Source organism: Anomaloglossus baeobatrachus, chromosome 7, assembly GCF_048569485.1.
Source record: "Anomaloglossus baeobatrachus isolate aAnoBae1 chromosome 7, aAnoBae1.hap1, whole genome shotgun sequence".
Taxonomy (NCBI): Eukaryota; Metazoa; Chordata; class Amphibia; order Anura; family Aromobatidae; genus Anomaloglossus; species Anomaloglossus baeobatrachus.
Genome location: NC_134359.1, coordinates 242,464,506 through 242,489,046, shown reverse-complemented (window position 1 = coordinate 242,489,046; position 24,541 = coordinate 242,464,506). Strand labels below are relative to the sequence as shown.

General features: G+C 41.1%; 1 protein-coding gene across 1 annotated transcript in view; it reads right to left on the bottom strand.

The window, feature by feature from the left end:
* Positions 1-12,830: 12,830 nt before the first annotated feature.
* The window catches only part of LOC142245345 (uromodulin-like), a 64,635-nt gene continuing 52,924 nt past the window's right edge, over positions 12,831-24,541 (bottom strand). The window contains 5 exon segments of the mRNA XM_075317985.1: positions 12,831-13,647; positions 16,695-16,730; positions 19,300-19,378; positions 19,483-19,645; positions 21,838-22,083. Coding sequence (XP_075174100.1) covers positions 13,580-13,647; positions 16,695-16,730; positions 19,300-19,378; positions 19,483-19,645; positions 21,838-22,083 — 592 coding nt within the window. The 3' untranslated portion in view covers positions 12,831-13,579.

The following is a 24,541-nucleotide window of genomic DNA, read 5'->3' as shown; positions in this document are numbered from 1 at the left end:
TTATCCTCCTCTCTCCCCAGGACTACTCCTCCTATTATACTCCTCTCCCCCCAGAACTATTCCTCCTATTATACTCCTCTCTCCCCAGGACTACTCCTTCTATTATACTCCTCTCTCCAAAGGACTACTCCTCCTATTATCCTCCTCTCCCCCCAGGACTACTCCTCCTATTATCCTCCTCTCCCCCCAGGACTACTCCTCCTATTATACTCCTCTCTCCCCAGCACTACTCCTTCTATTATCCTCCTCTCTCCCCTGGACTACTCCTATTATACTCCTCCCCCCAGGACTACTCCTCCTATTATCCTCCTCTCCCCCCAGGACTACTCCTCCTATTATACTCCTCTCCCCCCAGGACTACTCCTCCTATTATACTCCTCTCCCCCCAGGACTACTCCTCCTATTATACTCCTCTCTCCCCAGGACTACTCCTCCTATTATCCTCCTCTCCCCCCAGGACCACTCCTCCTATTATACTCCTCTCTCCCCAGGACTACTCCTCCTATTATACTCCTCTCCCCCCAGGACTACTCCTCCTATTATACTCCTCTCCCCCCAGGACTACTCCTCCTATTATACTCCTCTCTCCCCAGGACTACTCCTCCTATTATCCTCCTCTCCCCCCAGGACTACTCCTCCTATTATACTCTTCTCTCCCCAGGACAACTCCTCCTATTATCCTCCTCTCTCCACAGGACTACTCCTCCTATTATACTCCTCTCCCCCAGGACTACTCCTCCTATTAGACCTCTCTCACCCCAGGACTACTCCTCCTATTAGACTCCTCTACCCCAGGACTACTCCTCCTATTATACTCCTCTCTCCCCAGGACTACTCCTCCTATTATAATCCTCTCTCCCCAGGACTACTCCTTCTATTATCCTCCTCTCTCCCCAGGACTACTCCTCCTATTATCCTCCTCTCTTTCCAGGACTACTCCTCCTATTATCCTCCTCTCTCCCCAGGACTACTCATCCTATTATACTCCTCTCTCCCCAGGACTACTCATCCTATTATACTCCTCTCTCCCCAGGACTATTCCTCCTATTATACTCCTCTCTCCCCAGGACTACTCCTTCTATTATACTCCTCTCTCCAAAGGACTACTCCTCCTATTATACTCCTCTCTCCCCAGGACTACTCCTCCTATTATACTCCTATCTCCCCAGGACTACTCCTCCTATTATCCTCCTCTCTCCCCAGGACTACTCCTCCTATTATACTCCTCCCCCCAGGACTATTCCTCCTATTATACTCCTCTCTCCCCAGGACTACTCCTCCTATTATCCTCCTCTCTCCCCAGGACTACTCCTCCTACTATACTCCTCTCCCCCCAGGACTATTCCTCCTATTATCCTCCTCTCTCCCCAGGACTACTCCTCCTATTATACTCCTCTCCCCCAGGACTATTCCTCCTATTATACTCCTCTCTCCCCAGGACTATTCCTCCTATTATACTGATCTCTCCCCAGGACTACTCCTCCTATTATACTCCTCTCTCCCCAGGACTACTCCTCCTATTATCTTCCTCTCTCCCCAGGACTACTCCTCCTATTATCCTCCTCTCCCCCCAGGACTACTCCTCCTATTATACTCCTCTCCCCCCAGGACTACTCCTCCTATTTATACTCCTCTCTCCCCAGGACTACTCCTCCTATTATACTCCTCTCTCCCTAGGACTACTCCTCCTATTATCCTCCTCTCCCCCCAGGACTACTCCTCCTATTATACTCCTCTCCCCCCAGGACTACTCCTCCTATTATACTCCTCTCCCCCCAGGACTACTCCTCCTATTATACTCCTCTCCCCCCAGGACTACTCCTCCTATTATACTCCTCTCCCCCCAGGACTCCTCCTCCTATTATCCTCCTCTCCCCCCAGGACTACTCCTCCTATTATACTCCTCTCCCCCCAGGACTACTCCTCCTATTATCCTCCTCTCTCCCCAGGACTACTCCTCCTATTATCCTCCTCTCCCCCCAGGACTACTCCTCCAACACACACACACACTGCACAAATTATATCTCCCACAAAACACACACACAAACCATGCCACACACGCAGCACCACACACACACATACACACAGCGCTCCACAAACAACGCAACACACACAACACAACACACAAACAACACCGCTCTCACCCCCCCCCCCCACACCCACACAACACACAGAACATTTACAGCGCCATATACAAACACTTGGCAACTACACACAACAACATTTATATATATATATATATAACTAAAATCATACATCAACTACCCAATAAATTCTAGAATACCCGATGTGTTAGAATATATATTCAATAGTGATTAGTCCTGAAGCCTTGGATATGTGAAGCTAATACATAAGGACTGCTACGAGAAAGCCACAAGATGGTGCTGGTGAGCTAGGACATATCAGAATGTGCTGCAGTATTAGTGAATTTAGGCATTCTCAAGATAAGTCCAAGGCTATATAGGACAATTAAACAGGGCAATACCGAGGATCACTTACCCATGTCAAGAATGTCAGGAGGTGTTGGGTTGCCTCAGCCAGAGACTTAGGCGGGCTTTGCACGTTGCGACATCGCAAGCCGACGCTGCGATGTCGCACGCGATAGTCTCCATCCCCGTCGCAGGTGCGATATCGTGTGATAGCTGGCGTAGCGAAAATTATCGCTACGCCAGCTTCACATGAACTCACCCGCCCTGCGACCGTCGCTCTGGCCGGCGACCCGCCTCCTTCCTGAGGGGGCGGGTCGTGCGGCGTCATAGCGACGTCACACGGCAGGCGGCCAATAGCGGCGGAGGGGCGGAGATTAGCAGGATGTAAACATCCCGCCCACCTCCTTCCTTCCGCATATCCTACGGAAGCCGCAGTAACGCCGGTAGGAGATGTTCCTCGCTCCTGCGGCTTCACACACAGCGGTGTGCTGCCGCAGGAACGAGGAACAACATCGGACCGTCGCGTCAGCGTAATTATGGATTACGCCGACGCTGCACCGATGATACGATTACGACGATTTTGCGCTCGTTAATCGTATCATCTAGGCTTTACACAGTACGATGTCGCATGCGATGCCGGATGTGCGTCACTTTCAATTTGACCCCACCGACATCGCACCTGCGATGTCGTAGTGTGCAAAGCCCGCCTTACTGCTGCTTTGAACTGATGGTACGATTGTTCAAGCAGTTCAAAGTTGTGTCGCATCTGAGTAGATATTACTCCTTTGACACCAACCACATAAACCATTACCCCGATTACCAATGCACCATGGCAATTGGGAAAAGCCAAGATGAAGCGCCAGAATTGGCACATTTTATGTGATGCTTCATTTCTGGGACAGCTGCGTGCTGGTGTTTTTAGACTCAGAAGAGCCCAATAACCATTGACCTTCTCAGCCCTCAGCTGTCTGCTTTACCTTTGTTGATTATAAAAATTTAGTTGGACCCTACGTCGTTTTTTTCTTTTAATTGTTTAGTTATTTGGTTAATTGCTGTAAAATATATCTACCTTTTTATCTATTGATCTATGTATGCACATCTTTACCATATAAACAGTCATTTTAGTCTCATGCATTTTTTTCCGGTACGTGTCACACGACTTGCATACACGTACCGGCGCATGGCTAGCACATGGAGATCACACACATATGCACGGATGATACATACGTACACATGGATGGACACACTGATGGTCAAAACTGTCACGGGGGACAAACAGTCCTGTGGTGTCTGGCAATAGAAGGTCACAACGTTTGACTGTGCAAAATGCTTCCTGACTTTCTGTTATTCCTGATGTCACTGTTCAGTGTACTAGTTATCTCCTCTGCTGGTTTTTCATCCTTTTCCTTTTCCCTTTAGGACCCTGGGGAGCTCCTCTTCCCTTCAGCTGTTAATCATCTGTATTTGCCCTTTGATTTAAATACTATTATTTCCCCTGGACTTGTGCTGGGGATTTTTAGTTCCTTCACAAGCTGTGGATGCAAGCAGGTGGCTTGCACTCATCCGTAGGATAGTTGCTGTTTTTTGCTGAACCTCTTACTTAGTCATCTAGAGATAAGTTGTTTGCTGTTTTCCCTTGTGTTATCCCTGTGTCTCCTTTAGTGTCTAGAGGGGCTGACAAAGAGCTCGAACTATCCGCTCCCTACCTAGGGCCCAGATCAGGGTCAGCCTAGGGTCAGGTATCTGGCTCAGCATGTAGGTGTGAAACCTATCTAGGTTGGTGAGGGAATCCAGGGCCCAGAGGTAGGCTTGGTCAGCGGTCACCATATCCCTCTTCCCTAGACACAGGGTTTCCCTTGCCTTTCGACGTTATGTTTCTTATTATTATTATTATTATTATTATTAATAATAATAATAATAATAATAAAAACTAAACTATAGCACCATTTATTCCATGGCTCTTTACAAGTGAATAAGGTATACATAACAAACAAGTACAACAATTATGAATATTATAAAAACAGACTGGTATAGGAGGAGAGAAGGCCCTGCCCGCGAGAGCTCATAGTCTACAGGGGATGCGTCAGGATACAATAGGTGAGGACAGAGCTGGTTGCGCAGTCTTGTAATGAACTGAGGGTTATTGTAAGTTGTAGGCTTGGTGGAAGAGGTGGGTCTTCAGGTTCCTTTTGAAGCATTCTACAGTAGGCGAGTGTTAAGAACTTCCAAAGATGTAAAAAATAAATGTATTTTATCTATTAAAAAATGGTTGCCAGGGTTCAGTTACAGAAAGGTAAAAATAATATACTTTGATAGCTTACGCAAAAATAAGAGTTCATTTAGTCCATACTGATCAATGGAAAGTCTTTACCCATCTTTCTTTGGGTCCTGAACGGCAATGCAGGAGATGTCATCTCTTAGGCTGGACAATGTGTCATATCTTGCAGCACTGGAGTCTTCTCACAGCAGGCAGTGTGGAGAGCGACCAGTAGCCCCCTCCATCGTGCATTATATACCAGCTGTTCAAACCATATAGGGCATTCTAGTGTAACACAGTTGAATATAGTTCCATATTACGTAACCTTCTGGAAACTTCGGAAAGCTTCGGGAAGGATTTAAATATATCCCTCCATGCTCAGCACAAGTATATTCAATATGGGCATATTTATCCCTTATAAACTTTATTAATAACCTATGCCCTCCAACATAAACAGAACTATGAACGTATATGTCTTACTATGAAATATTTGATAACTTGATGTATTAATTTCAATCATTTTACAATTCCCCCTTGAAGTGGGTGGAGCAACCCCGAAAATTAGTTAATACATCATTAAAATAACAAATCTTCTTTCCTTATTTGTCAATAGCGGATTAATATCAATAATAATGATGAAGAATAATTAATTTGCATTATTCATGTAAGTTCAATAATATAATAATGTGGATTCATGTTATGACAGGCTGTGACTGATCAATCATATAAAAATGTATATAACTATACTTCGCTAGACCTAAAAAGAAATGCAAAAACCAAATCCGGTCACCATATGATGTCCTCTGAGTTGATGTCTTCTTATCTCCGATGTAATCCGGCATAAACACAGTCTCTCAGAAATAAATCCTTTGATAAAAATGGATGGTTACCAATTTATACAGTCCCATATTGCGTTTATCATTGTTAGATCAAAGTCCATAAACTTTATTTTTTATTGCAAAGTCCGTAGCCAATGTTGATAAACCACAGTTCATGAGTGTAGATGAATAGCAGAAGTCTTTGATGTCTGTGCAGTGTGATTTACACTAGTCACCTTTCATGCTGCCTGTTGTCAAATAACCCAGGAACAGATGTTAAGACGTTCTTGGTCAGCACGAGAGGGGTTAACTTTAACACGTCCTTGCTCTTCTTAGTAACTTTAGGGAGGTCTTAATGCTCAGACCATGTGTCATTGTCCATCCTGGAATCATAGGACTATTGTGTTTCTGAGATGCAAGCACGGTAAGTGTATTTTGTATGTTACACAGTCTTATTTGAGACGTTACCTTTTGGACCTTTTTGCAGAATCCCTTTTAACTTTAGGAAAAATATAAAGTCTTTTTATCTTCTGTAATCTTGATTGAAGACTTCATTCCCTACCTAAATACCAAATATGGCAATAACTATCACTAATAAATGTCACAGCGTATCATAACTCTAATACTATAATACCATGTCATTATTATTATCGTAGAAGTATTAATATAATTGATACTTAGAATGATGTAATAATACTGCATAATGGTATAGACAATAGTATTTTCATGTAATGACCTTTTTTTGTCATTGGTGCATTACCCTTCCAAACCCATAGGTGGCAATGTGTTGAATGTAACCAAAATATAATATAAAGTATGAAATAATATAATGTGTACTTATAACATGTATCATATTATAAATATGAAAGGCAACAATGTGGCTTTTAGTTAGATCATTTGTAAATTATAAATCAAAGCAAATAACCTTTTAGAAAAGACTGGATGATACCATCAAAACACAATAATACCCATTATAAATTATTATTGATTAAAAATATAATATATATTATTTGTAAATATAGGAAGGTAAACCTAGATGTACCTTGATCTTCCATCTTTATTACTCTAATTTAATTTATTTGATTTGTCTATTATTTATTAAATAACCTACTATAAGAAAATGTGTAACTATAAGTAATATTTCACCCATATTAATATAAAAATAATGTATTACTAGGAAATAAACAATTGTATATATTGATGAAAAAAGTATCTTTTCTTCCAAAAAATGGAACTTTTCCCTTTTAATATGATTCATATTTAATAAAGTAATATTCTTATATTAGATATTACTGAACTAAATATTGAAGTGTTTTCTCAATTGAGATATTTAAAATCTGAAGAAAAAAATAAAATTGTAGAATTAAGATTTTAATTAAAAATGTGAATATTAAAATAATTAATATAAAAAATAGGAATAAAAAGAAAAATGAAAATCGGAATAAAAATAAAACTTGAAATAAAAATAAGGCCTTCTATGTATATAACACCTATGTCTTTAATAATACATAACCTTTAATGTTACCAGATAACCTTAAAATTACCAGTATCTTATAAAATTACCAAACCTATCAATAACCAATAAAAATAATTAAGTCATGTAACCTTGCAAATAATACACTTCTCTTAGTATATAAATGCATTATGATATACTTCAAATATATTTTTTTATTCCCAATTCTTCCTTTGTACTTGAAATATTAATTATTAAAGTATCCTGTAAACACATATATTTATCAAATATAAATGTGTGTGATTGAGACCAAACCTCCCCCTTTCAATATCATGAAATATGATATTATAAAAATTAATATGTTTAGATTAAATTAAATTAAAATTTGTGTGGTATATCTTCAAGACCATATTATAAATATCACTTCCATATTTGAAAAGAAAAAATGATTACCAATCTGTGTATCAGTAAAAGAAGTGACTAACACAAAAAGATATAAGAAAATCAAAACGTTATAACCTTATTCTAGAATGTAACTCTTCAGAATAAACCCTTAATAAAAAATCCTAATATCTCTATACTAAAGACATATGTCTAAGAATTAAAATATATATCTTGTATAAATTCCTTCATTATTTATACTTATGTACTATAACTTATTTATTCTATATAGTAAACATACATATCTTATAACTTCTAAGTTAAAGCCAAAATTCCCTTTTTTTTTTTTTTTTTTTTTTTTTTTCCTGGATCCAAGTACTCTGACTGAGCATTTGCAGCTGCTCAAACAATCAATCATTCATAGACACATCTATGCACACAAGACTGTAACATATACTTTCACATAAAAACATTGACGGACACAAATCCCTGTATTCCCAATTATTCTATGCGCATTTCAAAGATTATGTTACTAATTTGAAGTACTTCTCGAAAAAAACAAATTCCAATGAATTACAGACTGTACATATGACCATGGAACAAACATTTATTTTTAGCTTTAGCACCAAGTCATGCTCTGGTTACGTGCAAGGAACACCATTCCAAAACAGCAAGCAGTTTTACTACACTTCCAAAGCTCAGATTACATTTCTAATAACTCTAAAGGAGATATATATATTCATAAAAAAAAAACGTTCAAGTATACTTCTCTGACCATTGGTACCTGAGAAAATAATAATTATTATCCAATCATGCTTTCGCGAATTAACCTTACACAAGAAAATATATGTTACCTGATTGAGGACAAGAACATATTTAAAAATAAAAAGTTAATACTTCATCAATCTGTTTTACTGATAAATTCTGAGGGAAATAAAAGAATAAAATTATTATCATATTTATGATAAAAATGAAACACTCAAAATCCGTTACTTTCTCTTATTATTTTATTTTAAATATTATTATTCATATACAGAGATCAAATTATTAATTTATAACATTAAACTATCATTTGACTAAATGAAAATATGACCTTGATTTACTATCACTACCTTTAATATATATATATATATATATATATATATATATATATATATTCACTGTATATGAAAAATTATGATTATCAAACAGCAAAATTAATTTATCCAGAAATCCCCTTTTATCCAGCTAAAAACCAAACCTCAATTTTTGCAAGATTCGGTTTATTACAGTAATTTCCAGAAAATTGGAATTGAAATTATTTTGTAACTCAATTTTTGTCCTTAACTGAGAAAAAATATCTTTCTCTGAAAAACCACCCAACTGTCGCTGGCTATCAAACCCTAATCCAGGGAAAGAGTCTGCACAAGACACCTGTTTCTGTCTTTCAAAGCTTTTACTCATCATTTGTCTGGGATCCTCAATCCCAGTGATCGATCCCGTCACTGGTGACAGGGGTTTTTCCTGTGAAAAAAGACTTTTAGATGATAAAAATTGGGGTGGATTGTATGGTTTGTAACACGCATGCATCTTCCTCCGAATTGCATATACCCTGTCACAGAAATATCTGGATCTGGGAGACACTGTTGGTTTTTCACGGAAACTCTCCCTTTTCCGTGTTGGTTTTTCAGAATTAATTAATTTCTGTCTTGATTGACTTTGGCGACTTCTAACAAAATTGATAAATGTCGTACATTCGAATAGGGACTTTTTATTTAATGCCACTGCACAGGCTGCATTATCAAGGAAATTAAATTTCTTGATGAATAAACGTATCATTCCATCCAATCTGACATTTGGAATGACCGCCCTATACAAACGTTCAAAAACGGACATAAATGAGAACGTACTCTCATTCTGTTCAATTTGTAAGTCCTTCAACATCTCATAGTTTGGATCAGATTCATTCCTTGCACAGAAGATGAGATATTTCAGCCTTATGATATCGTTATCACTTGAACAATCAAATGTCTCATTGTCAGAAGACTTTTTTAATGCCAATTGTCTAAAGAAATGCTGAGGTAACCACATACGGAATAACTGATTCGTCTCACTATTGGTTAAATTAAATTTCTCGATGGAACTTTCAAATATCTCTGAATTTCTGCAAACATGTATTTTAGGATTATATGCGGGAATTAATTTGCATATGTCCAATAAATTTTTTCTAAGTGTAATCCCTAACTTAGCCTGTTCTATTTTTAGAAACTGATCGTCGCCATTTTCTCTCTCCACATGTCCTTCTCTGACGGCTTTCTGCCTGTGTCCCATTATGGCTCCTCCCCCTTCTGGCTTCACTACGTCATTTCCTGCTTCTTTCTCAGTATCTTGAAAGGCACCTTGATTAGGTAACACGTGTCTGTCGCCATTATCAAAATTCTGATTTACAAAATTACAGTCTAAATCATCTGACTGATCATTTACAACATTACAGTCAGAATTCACAATATCACTGACTGACATTCCAAGTTCTAAGCAGTCTTTGGATTTCTCTGTCACTAACTCTCCTGACAATTCAGGTTGTCTATTTCCACCATTTTTACACTTTTCTACGATTAACCTGTGAAAATCATAGACTAAATGACAGACATTTCTGATTTTCTGTTTCTCTCTATTAAAAGACCTTACACATTCTATACGTGAATTCTCAAGTTCACACTCCTCATATAAGCGTAACCAAAGCTCCTCTACATTAGAAATATCTGAATAAGTGAACTGAAGTTTACTTTGCTTGGCATATGAAGAGATAAAATCCATTTTCTTACCTGAAATGATCAGATGATCTGATGGATGATCCTCTAAGACTTGATTCACCTTACTCAGCAGGTCCAATACTTCTTATGGACTGACTTTATCTTCTTACTCAAAAATACGTCAAAAGTTAACTTCTGTGGCTTTGTAAAAACTTTAAAGTTCATTAAAAAAAAACATTCATGCAACTTGACTCATACGTATTTCCTAGGTTCTGCGTGATTTTTTATAAATTGTCGATTCCTGATCCTTTGCAGGAGATATTTAAAATACTTATGACTTTGATAACTTCGACCCCCCTTATGCAAAGTGAAGGAACAACAAAAACGTAAAAAAATTACGAATGGGTGGCTCACCAAAATGTTAAAAAATATACTCTTAAATATATTTTTCTTCAAATACGTAAAGCCGCATGAAAGAAAGAACTTCCAAAGATGTAAAAAATAAATGTATTTTATCTATTAAAAAATGGTTGCCAGGGTTCAGTTACAGAAAGGTAAAAATAATATACTTTGATAGCTTACGCAAAAATAAGAGTTCATTTAGTCCATACTGATCAATGGAAAGTCTTTACCCATCTTTCTTTGGGTCCTGAACGGCAATGCAGGAGATGTCATCTCTTAGGCTGGACAATGTGTCATATCTTGCAGCACTGGAGTCTTCTCACAGCAGGCAGTGTGGAGAGCGACCAGTAGCCCCCTCCATCGTGCATTATATACCAGCTGTTAGAACCATATAGGGCATTCTAGTGTAACACAGTTGAATATAGTTCCATATTACGTAACCTTCTGGAAACTTCGGAAAGCTTCGGGAAGGATTTAAATATATCCCTCCATGCTCAGCACAAGTATATTCAATATGGGCATATTTATCCCTTATAAACTTTATTAATAACCTATGCCCTCCAACATAAACAGAACTATGAACGTATATGTCTTACTATGAAATATTTGATAACTTGATGTATTAATTTCAATCATTTTACAGCGAGAGTCTGATATGCTGAGGTAGAGCATTCCAGAGTATGGGGGAGAAATCTTATATGTTATTGTGGGAAGAGTCAATAAGAGAGGAATAGAGAAGGAGATCTTGTGAGGCTCTGAGGTTGCATGCAGGAAGGTACCGGGAGACTAGGTGATAGATTTATGTAGGAGATAGGTTGTGGATTGTTTTATTTGTCATAGTTAGTGTTTTGAACTGGAATCTTTGGGCAATGGGAAGCCAGTTTCAGAGATTGGCAGAAAGGAGAGGCTGGGGAATAGCGAGGGGAGAGGTGGATTAATTGGGCTGCAGAGTTTAGGATAGATTGGAGGGGTGCGAGAGTGTTAGAAGCGAGACCACAGAGCAGGAGGTTGCAGTAGTCGAGGCGGGAGATAATGAGGGCATGCACCAATGTTTTTGCTGATTTTTGGTTAAGGAAAGCACGTTTGCTTAGTTCTTCCCCGTACCAAGCATGACAAAAACAGATTGTGCACATGTACATTTTTCTAAATGAAAGTGTGAAGGGGGCCTTAGAAAGGTTTTAATTAAAAGCTAAACCTGGTTCTCATGTCTTCCTTAGCTCATAAAAGGCCCATATGGACAAATAGGTAGATGAGTCACTAGAGTTAGGGACCATCCATATGAGGTCACTTTAATTTGGTTGGATGGCTTCTAAGCTTTTGGATCATAAAATGTTAACCAAGTACCTTACTTTTTTTGATGTGTGTAGAATAATGTAATTTATGTTTTCATTTATTGTTGTTTTCTGATGCACAGATTATGTACAGACACAATTATTGATCCCAAAAAAAGTTTATTGGTCAGAAAAGCAAATTTTTTCTTCTAAAATTCATTTCAATTTAGAAAACAACATTTGTAAACCGAATCAAAATCCTATAATTTGCTGCTTACTTTTTATTTCTATTAGCAAGGTACGAATTAGAGAAGTTGACACTACATAGAATTTGCTGAGGAGAGTTTGCTCAGGTTACACCTCTATGATTGATTAAAGTAATTTGGAAAATAAAATCAATGATGGATTAAGCTTGTTTTGTGATGTTGATCAGAGGTGGAATTTAAAAACATTGGGCCTCAATGCAAAACCTCCACCAGGGACCCAACTAAAAGCACTGATGTCCAAAAGCACCATTTAGATCCACTAGGCTCTAGAGACTGTGGTTATGTTCCTGATGAGGGACGTAACCACGATATGTACAGTGGTGGCAATTCCACCTAGGCCCTGGAGCCTAGTGTGCCCAAAAAGTCTCTTTGGCCTACACAAAAAGACCAATGCTATCAAAGGCTTTTAATATTGGAGGACTCTCTTGAAGGTTTTCCATTTGTTTCTATGAGTTTGAAGTTATGTCTCTGCTCCTGATAATGATTAGTGAGACACTCTGACACTAAAGACACGTGAGTTGATACAAACCGCACTTCTGGAATGGTGCACGAGGAGGGTCCAAAACCGTCTCAAGTAGATGTAGAAACTTGGCACTTGAGATCAATGTCAACAGTGGTTTTTATTGTGAAGAACTTGTAGGACCAGCACAAGCACAGACGTTTTGATCAAAGACCTTCATCAGTGTGTGTGCAGAGGGTCCTCAGAACGTATAGTATGGCAATGCAATATAGACAGCAGACCGAAACATCTGTGCTTGTGCTGGTCCTACAAGTTCTTCACAATAAAAAACACTATTCATATTGATCTTGAGTGCCAAGTTTCTACATCTACTAAAGTCACGTGGACTGATCATTCCAGCACTGGCTGGATTATACTTATCTGTATCTACCAAGAGGGGCACCATAATGTTAGCACTTATTACAGTGTAAGAAAATGCAATCCAATAATGAAATGCTGCTCAAATGTAATTTTAGCTGAGGCCAATCTGCTTCCATCATTAGGGTTTGTTAGTTCATCACCTTAAGGCGTTGTCTCATCAGAGACCATCATTTTCAGTTTGTAGCTATAAAGGCAATCAGCTTCAGATTCAGACACCCTCAGCAAAGATCTAGTTTTGCTTGAGAAGCTGACATATCTAAAAGCAGATACACCCCAAAAGTTACAAGACAACCATTCAGGTGAACAAAATATATGTATAGCGCGAGCCCATCAAAGCATAAATCAGTTACCAGGTTCTCTGTCCTCACAGAAGGGGGTCCTAAGAGGGGGACATTTCTCTATAACATTCATATGCTTTATTAGAATATACGGGCAAGAGTATATAGTCATGCATAAACTCCTCTAACAACATTGAAGTTGCAAAAAAATGTTTTTAATGGATTTAAATGTTGATAAGCACGCTATGTATATACTATGCACAATGTAAAATATGTAAGATCTGCTTTAAATGGCTGATAGATAAAATAATAATGAGCTGTCCTAGACTAGATCATATACTATAGAACATGTATATTATAGATAAGAGATAAGAATATAGATATAACTCCATTCAATGGTTCATCTGAAGGTCTATCCAAACCAAACTGTGGTCATCAGCAGAAGGACAAAGCCAAAGAGCACAGGAGACTCATGTGTGCCTGGAAAATAGAACGTTTTGAAATTATAATTTTAATTTTTAAGTCAGTTTAAACTGTGTTTTCCAATAACATTTTGTTGCTTTATTCGTAAGATAACTAAATATTATATTTGTTAAATGGTATCCATACTTTCAACTAACTTTTTTATTAAGCTGTCCGGTCAATAAATGAGAAATAACATTACTTCTCACCACTATTTGGACTTTTGCATTTTCACCAGTTTTACCCTATACAAGCTGCAGTGATCTCTCCCAAACACAGCACAGCACATAGAGAAGGATTCCTGCTCTTCATTCATTTCTTAGCACAATAAAGGCCGCTTTGCATGCAGCGATCTCGCTAGCGAGATTGATAGCGTGCGTACCCACCCCCGTCGGTTGTGCGTCACGGGCAAATTGCTGCCCGTGGCACACAACATCACTCAGACCCGTCACACTACTTACCTGCCTAGTGACGTTGCTGTGACCGGCGAACCGCCTCCATTCTAAGGGGGTGGTTCGTTCAGCGTCATAGCGACGTCAGTAAGCGGCCGCCCAATCGAAGCAAAGGGGGCGGAGATGAGCGGGACAAACATTCGCCCACCTCCTTCCTTCCTCATTGCGGGCGGCCACAGGTACGATGTGGTTCCTCGTTCCTGTGGTGTCACACATAGCGATGTGTGCTGCCGCAGGAACGGCAAACAACCTGCGTGCTGCAACAGCAATGATATTTGGGAACTGGACGTGTCAACGATCAACGATGAGGTGAGTATTTTTAATCGTTAGCGGTCGCTCGTACGTGTCACATGCAACAACGTCGCTAACAAGAATGGATGTGCGTCATGAATTCCGTGACCCCAACGACATCGCATTAGCGATGTTGTTGCATGTAAAGTGGCCTTAAGGAACTGAGCTGAGTTGTTGTGAGCTGACTGAGCTCTGGGGAGAAATAAAAGACTTGCTATACAACTCTGTTTCTATATTTCTCTGCTTGTTTCCTCTCCCTGCTCCTCATTGTTAGACATCCCCACCGCTCTATAAATTATATAGGGTTGAGGCTAATGATAAATGCGTTCCCTCTTGTATGAGCAAGACTAATCAAAGAAAATCTATCAGAATGTTTTTGCTACCTCATCTGAGAGCTGCATTACGTAGGCATAATAAACCCTGTATCCAGTGATGTATTGTTTAATTTACTGGCTGCGGCCGTTCTGACACAATCTGAGTCTTTAAATGTAGCATGTTTTTTTCTGATTTTTCACAGAATTCATGCAATTTCCCCATAGGACTTTATCTTGTACAGAATATTTTTCGTCATGAAAATACAGTGCCTTGTGAAAGTATTCACCCCCCCCCCCTTGAATTTTTCAACCTTTTCCCACATTTCAGGCTTCAAACAAAAAGATAAAAATTTAAATTTTATGGTGAAGAATCAACAACAAGTGGGACACAATTGTGAAGTAAAACAATATTTATTGCTTATTTTAAAGTTTTTTAAAAAAAAATAAACAACTGAAAATTGCAGTGTGCAATATTATTCGTCCCCTTTAAGTTAATACTTTGTAGCGCCACCTTTTGCGGCGATTACAGCTGTAAGTCGCTTGGGGTATGTCTCTATCAGTTTTGCACATCGAGAGACTGAAATTCTTGCCCATTCTTCCTTTGCAATTAGCTGGAGCTGAGTGAGGTTGGATGGAGAGCGTTTGTGAACAGCAGTTTTCAGCTCTTTCCACAGATTCTCGATTGGATTCAGGTCTGGACTTTGACTTGGCCATTCTAACACCTGGATATGTTTATTTGTGAACCATTCCATTGTAGATTTTGCTTTATGTTTGGGATCATTGTCTTGTTGGAAGACAAATCTCCGTCCCAGTCTCAGGTCTTTTGCAGACTCCAACAGGTTTTCTTCAAGAATGATAATGTATTTGACTCCATCCAACTTCCCATCAATTTTAACCATCTTCCCTGTCCCTGCTGAAGAAAAGCAGGTCCAAACCATGATGCTACCACCACCATGTTTGACAGTGGGTATGGTGTGTTCAGGGTGATGAGCTGTGTTGCTTTTACGCCAAACATATTGTTTAGCATTGTAACCAAATAGTTTGATTTTGGTTTCATCTGACCAGAGCATCTTCTTCCACATGTTTGGTGTGTCTCCCAGGTGGCTTGTGGCAAACTTTAAACAACAATTTTTATGGATATCTTTGAGAAATAGCTTTTTCCTTGCCACTCTTCCATAAAGGCCAGATTTGTGCAGTGTATGACTGATTGTTGTCCTATGGACAGACTCTCCCACCTTAGCTGTAGATCTCTGCAGTTCATCCAGAGTGATCATGGGCCTCTTGGCTGCATCTCTGATCAGTCTTCTCCTTGTTTGAGATGAAAGTTTAGATGGATGGTTGGGTCTTGGTAGATTTGCAGTGGTATGAGACTCCTTCCATTTCAATATGATCACTTGCACAGTGCTACTTGGGATGTTTAAAGTTTTGGAAATCTTTTTGTAAGCAAATCCAGCTTTAAACTATTCCACAACAGTATCATGGACAAGTCTGTTGTGTTCCTTGGTCTTCATGATGCGCTCTGCGCTTTAAACAGAACACTGAGACTATCACAGAGCAGGGGCGTTTATACGGAGACTTGATTACACACAGGTGGATTATATTTATCATCATCAGTCATTTAGGACAACATTGGATCATTCAGAGATCCTCAATGAACTTCTGGAGTGAGTTTGCTGCACTGAAAGTAAGGGGGACGAATAATATTGCACGCCCCAATTTTCAGTTATTTATTTTTTTTAAAAAGTTTAAAATAAGCAATAAATTCCGTTCACCTTCACAATTGTGTCCCACTTGTTGATTCTTCACCATAACATTAAAATTTGTACCTTTTATGTTTGAAGTCTGAAATGTGGGAAAAGGTTGAAAAGTTCAAGGGGGCAAATACTTTCACAAGGCACTGTATACTATAGCTTCCATTAGTTGAAAAACAGTGCCCCCTTATTACTACTAATCAACTCCTGGTTTGCACAGAAAAATTTGCAACTTGTCAAAGCTTTGCCATACTTACCAATACAGCCTGAAGGTGGAGGGGTTATTACTTCATCTATAAAACAATAGATACATGAATTATCCAGAGAGAAAGAAATCAGTTACCAAACAGAAGACAGAAATGATCTGTGAATTGAAAATAATTTTGTATCTGGACCGACAACTCCCAGAACAAAGGCGACCTCTGAAGGCTTATTCTTCTTGATTATGTTCTGACATCACACTAGCAATGCGTATATTTTATTTTTCCACTGGATTATATAACATCCATATAAATACGTTTGTCAAATATATTTATACATAATAAAAAATATGAAAATCAAAAAATTCTTAGAAAATTGTCCTAGAAAAAGGCTCAAAGAATGAATGCATTACTTAAGGGGGCTTTACACGCTGCGACATCGCTAACAATATATCATCGGGGTCACGTCGTTAGTGACGCACATCCGGCGCCGTTAGCAACATCGCAGCGTGTGACAACAATGAGCGACGATCAATGAGTGCAAACACATGAAAATCGTTGCTCATTGACATGTCGTTCATTTCCTTAATATCGTTGCTGCTGCAGGTACGATGTTGTTCGTTGTTCCTAGGGAAGCACACATCGCTATGTGTGACACCGCAGGAGCGACGAACATCTCCTTTCCTGCGGCTGCCGGCAATGAGGAAGGAAGGAAGTGGGTGGCATTTTCCGGCCGCTCATCTCCGCCCCTCCTCTGCTATTGGACGGCTGCCGTGTGACGTCACTGTGACGCCACACGAACCTCCCCCTTAGAAAGGAGGCGGATTGCCGGTCACAGCGACGGCGCAGGGAAGGTAAGTCCGTGTGACGGGTGTTAGCGATGTTGTGTGCCACGGGCAGCAATTTGCCCGTGTTGCACAACTGACGGGGGCGGGTACGCTCGCTAGCGATATCGGTACCGATATCGAAGCGTGTAAAGTACCCTTTATTCTTTTGAGCCTTTTTTCTTGGACAATTTTCTTTGAATGTTTTGATTTTCACGTCTATCTGGGCTCGTATGAGAATTAATTGTTGGACACATCAGTGCTATAATAAAAAAAACATGCATAACTGATTATTTGCTCCCTTGCCTCTGTATTTTCCGCTCACCCCTCAGCTAACCGTATGTTTCACAAAACCAAATTCACAAGACCGAATTCACCAATAGATTGCCACCAGATAAATTATACAGTGATAATGTGACCTCTATGAAGAGCAAGAGTAGAAGATATAGTGGATGTAGATGTAACAGTCACATGTAAGCCCAGGTTTATTAAAGGGAACCTGGCGGCTAATATATGCTGCCCAATCCACAGACAGCATGTATCAGACACCGGTTGCATGATTTGAGTCATATTTTTAAAGGAGTTTTCCCACTAACAAAGTTAATTTTAATCAATAGATCCTGCAATAATTATAAGTTCCACAATTGGATGTGTTTAAAAAAAATATTCCTGTGCTGAGATAATCCTATATATGTGTCCCTGCTATGTACTGTGTAATGGCCATGTCTGACTGTACTGGGACATGGTCTGATCATACAACTGCTCCTGAGCATGGGAGTAAGAAAAAAAAAATACAGACATTACACCACGGGATGGTAAATGATTCTTTCTTGGAGATAAAACATTTGTTTAAAAACAGACAGTGAAATGTTTTACCTCACAAAAAGAATCAGCTGTGATTCCATGCTGTAATATCTGTATACTCCTTTTTCTACTCCCCTGCCCAAGAGCTGTGGTATGATCAGACCATGTCCCTGTACGGTCAGACACGACCATTACACAGTACATAGCAGAGACACAAATATAAAATTATCTCGGCACCTTTTTTTTTTTAAAATATATCTAATTGTATAAATTATAATTATTAGTAAATGAATTACCAATAATAATCAACTGTAAAATGAACTTCGTTAGTAGGAAATCTCTTTTCATTCTGAAACTCTGTGGCCTTTCTGAGAAATACTGTTTACATGGGAGACTAGAACATCATGAAGGTCCTTCTCAAAATTTACCCAGCTATAATTGACCCGAGTGTGATCCTGCTCCCCTGCCACGCACTCCAACGCACGTTTCACAACTGCTTCCTCAGGGGGTTGCCACCTACCTGCTTGTTATATCTAGTGCCATTCTTCACCAGCACAGAATGTTAACAGACCGCTCCTGCCAGCGATTCTGCAGCTTCCGCTGACATCACATCAACAAATCAGAGTCTTTTCATCCGCTCTGTAATGTAGACAGGGTGGGACAGCTGATGGCCTGCTGACTGACAATCGCCTCCCCCAGTTACTCAGTGGGGAGTCAGTTGTCAAACAGTGCAAAGCGGAAAAGAAGCCTCCGATCTGTGGATGAAGCCATTGTATCACTGGCAGGAATGGTCTGTGACGGCTCTGTACTGGAAAAGAATGGCGCCGAGCACAATAGGCAGGTAGGTAGCAACTAATTGCCTGTTAGTGCATGGGCACATTTTTTTTGAGACCCGAATATACCCTTTTAGGGGTTTTTTAAAATGTATCTCTTTAAAGTGGTATATGCATAGTAGCATGAAAAGACTTATTGAGGAGAATTAATACTGTGTAATATTGTAACATTTTTTATCATCACACAACTGGAATATTTACCTTTACGACGAATTGGACCTAGACTTAGCTGGTAGATTTTTTCATCTCCTGAACTTTGGGACCGAATTCCAGAACATGACTGTAATAATAATATAAGGCAGTTGTATGGTATAAACTCATAAGATTTAAACTGTACAAAAAATAAAAACATTGCAAGTCCAAAAATGAGCAATGTATACTTACAGGGGCGCACGATCCAGCAGTGACGTCACACAGACTTACAGCGCAGTGAATGTAGACGGAGCTATGATTGCCAACAAATTTAAACACTTGAACTGACAATCGACCTTTTCTTGAGACGCCATTTTCTGGTACGCTAATGGTTGAGTCTTGTTTGTTAGGACAGCTACAGAGAAAAGTAATATACATTCCTGTTATATTAATATAATCAACACCTACAAAATTCAGTATATTTCCTATGTTTCAGCCAATATGCTTATTTAGATTACCACAACAGTAAATTGAGGTTACTCTGTTATTCTTTAAGGACTTTTATTTCTTTGTTATCACGGCTAGAAAAACAATATTTTGTATCTAATATAAATTTGTGTAGTACCAGGGGTGTATGAAGAGGAGCCAGGGCCTCAGGCAATGTAGAAGGCGTAGGCCCCCCAGGCAATCTCCACTATATAATATGTCACACAATCCCCTTGATAGATCACATGATTAACGCACAGGTGAAAATCTGCAGACATAAAACGAGGAAGACAATGACGCGGGCAGTGTGCTGCTCAATATTTTTCTTCTTTATGTAAAGCGCTATGCATAATAGAGCAAGGGTGGAGAATTCATTTATTCTAGGGGCCACATGACTGTTGGGGAGGGCTGAACCAAAAGGCGGAAATTCTGCTCAATATTAATCTATATATATAATTGCCTTATTCTGTCTGTCTGTCTTGCTCCAAAATTATGTCATTACAGTGACAACCGTCGCCACACCGCGTGCGCTAAAGAGCCTGCGACCAACAGCTCAGCTAACTGAACAGCCCAAACTACGGGCCAACAGGACGACGCCCGACACTTTTCCCCGCACCCACATAGAGCCCCGACTCCCCGGTGAGTGCTGCACCCCCGGGAGCCCATACCGGCAACCCAGCTGACACATACCCACCGCTCACCTCTGCCCCCCACACACATTACCCCACTCAACTCCACAACCCCGCACTCCGCCCTCTGCCTGTATACATTGAACACACACACACAGACACGAATAGTCACCTGTCCCCAGCCATGCAGTCCCCAGCACTGACGTCCTCAGCGCCATGGCCCCGATTGGCTCCACCACCCCCAGACTCCGCCCCCGCACACATTATCCCGCTTGGCTCCGCCCCTCGCACTCCGCCCTCCGCTTGTATACACTGAAAACACACACACACACCTGGATAGTCACCTGTCCCCAGCCATGCAGTCCCCGCCACTGACGTCCTCAGCGCCATGGCCCCGCTTGGCTCCACCCAACCCCCTCGCACTATGCCACCTGCACACATTACCCCGCAGGATGGGGGGACACATGTCAGGATGGTGGCTGCACCACGATGGGGGCACATACCAGCATTGGGCCACATCACAGCATCAGAATATTTTTCCTTAACTTTACACGGTTCATGGCCTTCTTTCATCATCATTAAACATTAGACTCATCTATTAAAACTGTTCCTTCTGTTGTTTGTCATTTTAAAACCAATAAACAATTATAAGAATAGTAAATGAAACCTAACCCATCCAGTCCATTCATTACCTTATTATTAAATCTGCTAACCTACATACGCATTCTAGACTACCCGATACATTACAATTGGGCCACCTTCTAGTATATAAAATATAATTATTATTTTCTATTAAAATTATTGGTATTACTTTAAGAGGTGGTTCACTACTCTGCAATAGTGGCCACCTCTCTGTAAAACTATCCACCATGTGTTTCTGATCTATGGCTATGTGCGCACGTTGCGTCCTGCCGTGCCAAATATTCTGCAGCATTTTGTCACTGAATGTGCGTTTCAAAACGCAGCCAAAACGCTGCATTTTGGATGTATTTTGAATGCAGAATGGATACAGAATTCATGCGTTCTGGGTGCTTGCTTTGCCATAGACAGAGTGGGAAAAGCATCCAAAACGCACAAAAGAAGTGACATGTTACTTTTTAGATCGCATCGATTTTGTCAAAAATTTGGCATGCAAAACACTGTGTTTTCAAATGCAATGTGCGCATGGAATTTGCTCAATTCTCATAGACTTTGCTGGGGATGCAGAATGCATGTGTTTACACTGCACTTTAAAATGCTGCGTAAATGCATGAAAAAACACAACGTGCGCACATAGCCTAATACCAGAGACACCAGGTCGGCTGAGGAAAGAAGAGACTGCTCACACTGCTATCCACCAAAAACAGATAGTTGATTTTTGTGGTCAACTCTTTCAAAGCTCAAGATATTGTGACCTATATGTTTAATTATATGCAGTATAATAATATATAATATATTAGGTAATAATGATATATTTATCTTCTCCTAAATAAAAGAAATTATCAGACTGTACCTGTCTTTAATGATGTAATACTTCGAGGAATCATCTGGGTTTCGTGAAGGCGTTGCGTAACAATTCCTCATTACAAGAACGTAGTTGAAAGCATCTCCTCCCTGAACAAAGACACCAACATACAGCATATCCTTGGTTGATAGCACAACTTCTGATCCTTCAAATGGAGCCACATAACTGCTGTCTTTATAAATAGCCATGTATGCTGTGAATTGTCCAGTCCCTCCAACGGTGATATTTGTGGAGCTGTAGAGATAAAAAATAAAATCAATATGTGTATTCTACCTTATGTAAGTGCTATAAAACACTATTAATCTTCAGATTCCCATCACTACAGGCAGTGGTGTAACTAGAAGTCGACGGGCACTGGTGCAAAATTTGGACCTGTCACTCCCCCCACACACACACACACACACACACACACACACACACCCTGGAAGTTGGTCAGATGTTAAAGACATATGAAGAGCCCCACCTCCCCCTTCATTATGTAGTAATGTCCCCCGTCCTGGTATATATATCCCCATCCTGGTAAATATGTCCCCATCCTGGTATACATGGTCTATATGGCTCGAATCCTGTTATATATGTTCCTCATCCTGGTATATATGATCCTCATCTTGGTATATATGTATACAATCCCGGTATTTATGCCCCTCATCCTGAGACCATCCTGGTATATATGTCTTCATACTGGGTTCATCTTACTGGTATGCATGGTTCCCCATCCTGTTATGCATGGTCCCCATCCTGGTATATGTGACGCCCTGGACTAGCCAGGTAGTCACATACATACCAACATACACACCCCCACCCTAGGCAGTTACAACAGTCAGACAAAAATCCTTGTTGCCTCCTTCCAGGGTCTGATGTCCACACCAGGTGGGGCAGAGCCAGGAGTTCACAGGCCTGGAGGCGGGAAAAGTGTCAGATCAGTTTTGGAGGTGAACGTGAGAGGAGTAAACACTTCAGGTGTCTGGGTAGGAGCCCAGGCACTGACAGCAAGGTTGGCAGACGGTGGTGGCTGTTTGCAGGAGTTGGTGGAACTCCGCAGAGCCGTAAGGACCGGGGTCGGGCGTTGGCCCGCCGGTACCGGACCGGGGAAGGGAGTGAAGGTAAGCACACAGGCAGGGCCATCGGACCCCGACCAGGCTTTGCGCCGCCGTCAATAGTCAAATCCGAATGTGACAGGAACCCCAGGGGTTTCCTAACAACCAAGTCCCGATTGAAGGGAACAGTCCACCCAGAGAGGATATACAGCCACCGCCACAGGCTAGAGATCCAAGGGCCAGCGCCTGCGGGCAAAACGGGCTCCTACAGCACCTATACGCCGGGGAGCGGACTACCAGTGGGCAACCACAGAAGTCAAGAAGATCTTCAAAAGTGCAGGGAAAGACAGCCACCATCAGCCGTCCGGGGAGAGCACAACAACAACACTGCAGCCGGCTGTGGGACCCGTCCATCCGGCCGCTTTTGGTTTACCAACGACTCTGTCAGTGATTGTCTGAGTGAGTACACCAGTGCCGTCCGGCACCGTGCCGCGCAGTCCCTGCACCCCAGCCATCCGGCCTTCCCGTTACACCACCAGGCCCAGGGATCACCAACCCCCCTACCCACGGAGGGAACAACATCCTAGCTGCAACCTACCATCTCTCCCGGGATCCCCATTACCAGCAGCGATGGTGCCATCATCACCACGTCCCGTGGGTGGTGTCACGAACAATCTCCCCAAACAAACCACCCTCTTTTCACTCACGGGGGAGGAGCGCTGCTCGAGTCCCGGGTCCGGTCCACCGCTCGAGCCACCAAGCAGCAGCAGCAGAAGCCCCGGACCCGAGCGTGGCAAGCGCGTCCCCTCCGCCCGCGACATGTACATGGTATATATGGTCCTCATCCTGGTATATATGGCCACCAAATTGGTATATCTGGTCCTCCACCTGGTATATGTGGTTTGGGACTGTCTCTAATGCATAATTTAAAAAAAAAAGTTTACTCACCTTCCCTCAGCTCCCATGTCTCCCGGTGTCCTCTGTAGCCAGCATGCCAGTGGCTGGCAGCTTCCAACAGAGTGTGCGCCATGGTGCATGTAGTCACTGTAATGCACTGCACCCAGTCACAGTAGGGACACAGCTGCCAGCCACTGTTTGGATGGCAGCGTGTGTTGCAGTGCAGGTACCCGGCAGGTCTCTGTGCTACTATGCATTTCGGCTGGATGCACTCACTCTGATGCACATCAAGCTCAAGTAGGAGCTTGGGTCGGCAGACCCCTCTACCCCCTGGCCTGGTTGCAGTCTCTATGACCACAATTATGCCCCTACCTGAGCTCCTCTCCTCACCCTATTCAGCAACTATTGGTTGCTCAGGTATTTTAAAGATAAAGTACCCTCTGAGGAGATATTCAATCTATGTTATGGTCTATTTAGCTTTGCAGTGCACAGTAATTTAGTTGCATTTAGTACAAGATAAAGGACCTAGCTGCCCTGCCTTCAACAAACTGCTGCAAATGCTTCCCCCACTGCTCATATTGTATGTATCTGATTCTATGGGTTGGCGACCCCCAAACCCTTATTTATCAGCCTCTCAGCCTCAGTCCCTGCTCTTCCAGGCCAGATGCACATTTCTGAAATATAACTCACATGATTGTGTGACACCCTGGCAAAACCAGGTAGTCACAGATAGGCCCCCGCATAACACCATCCCTCAC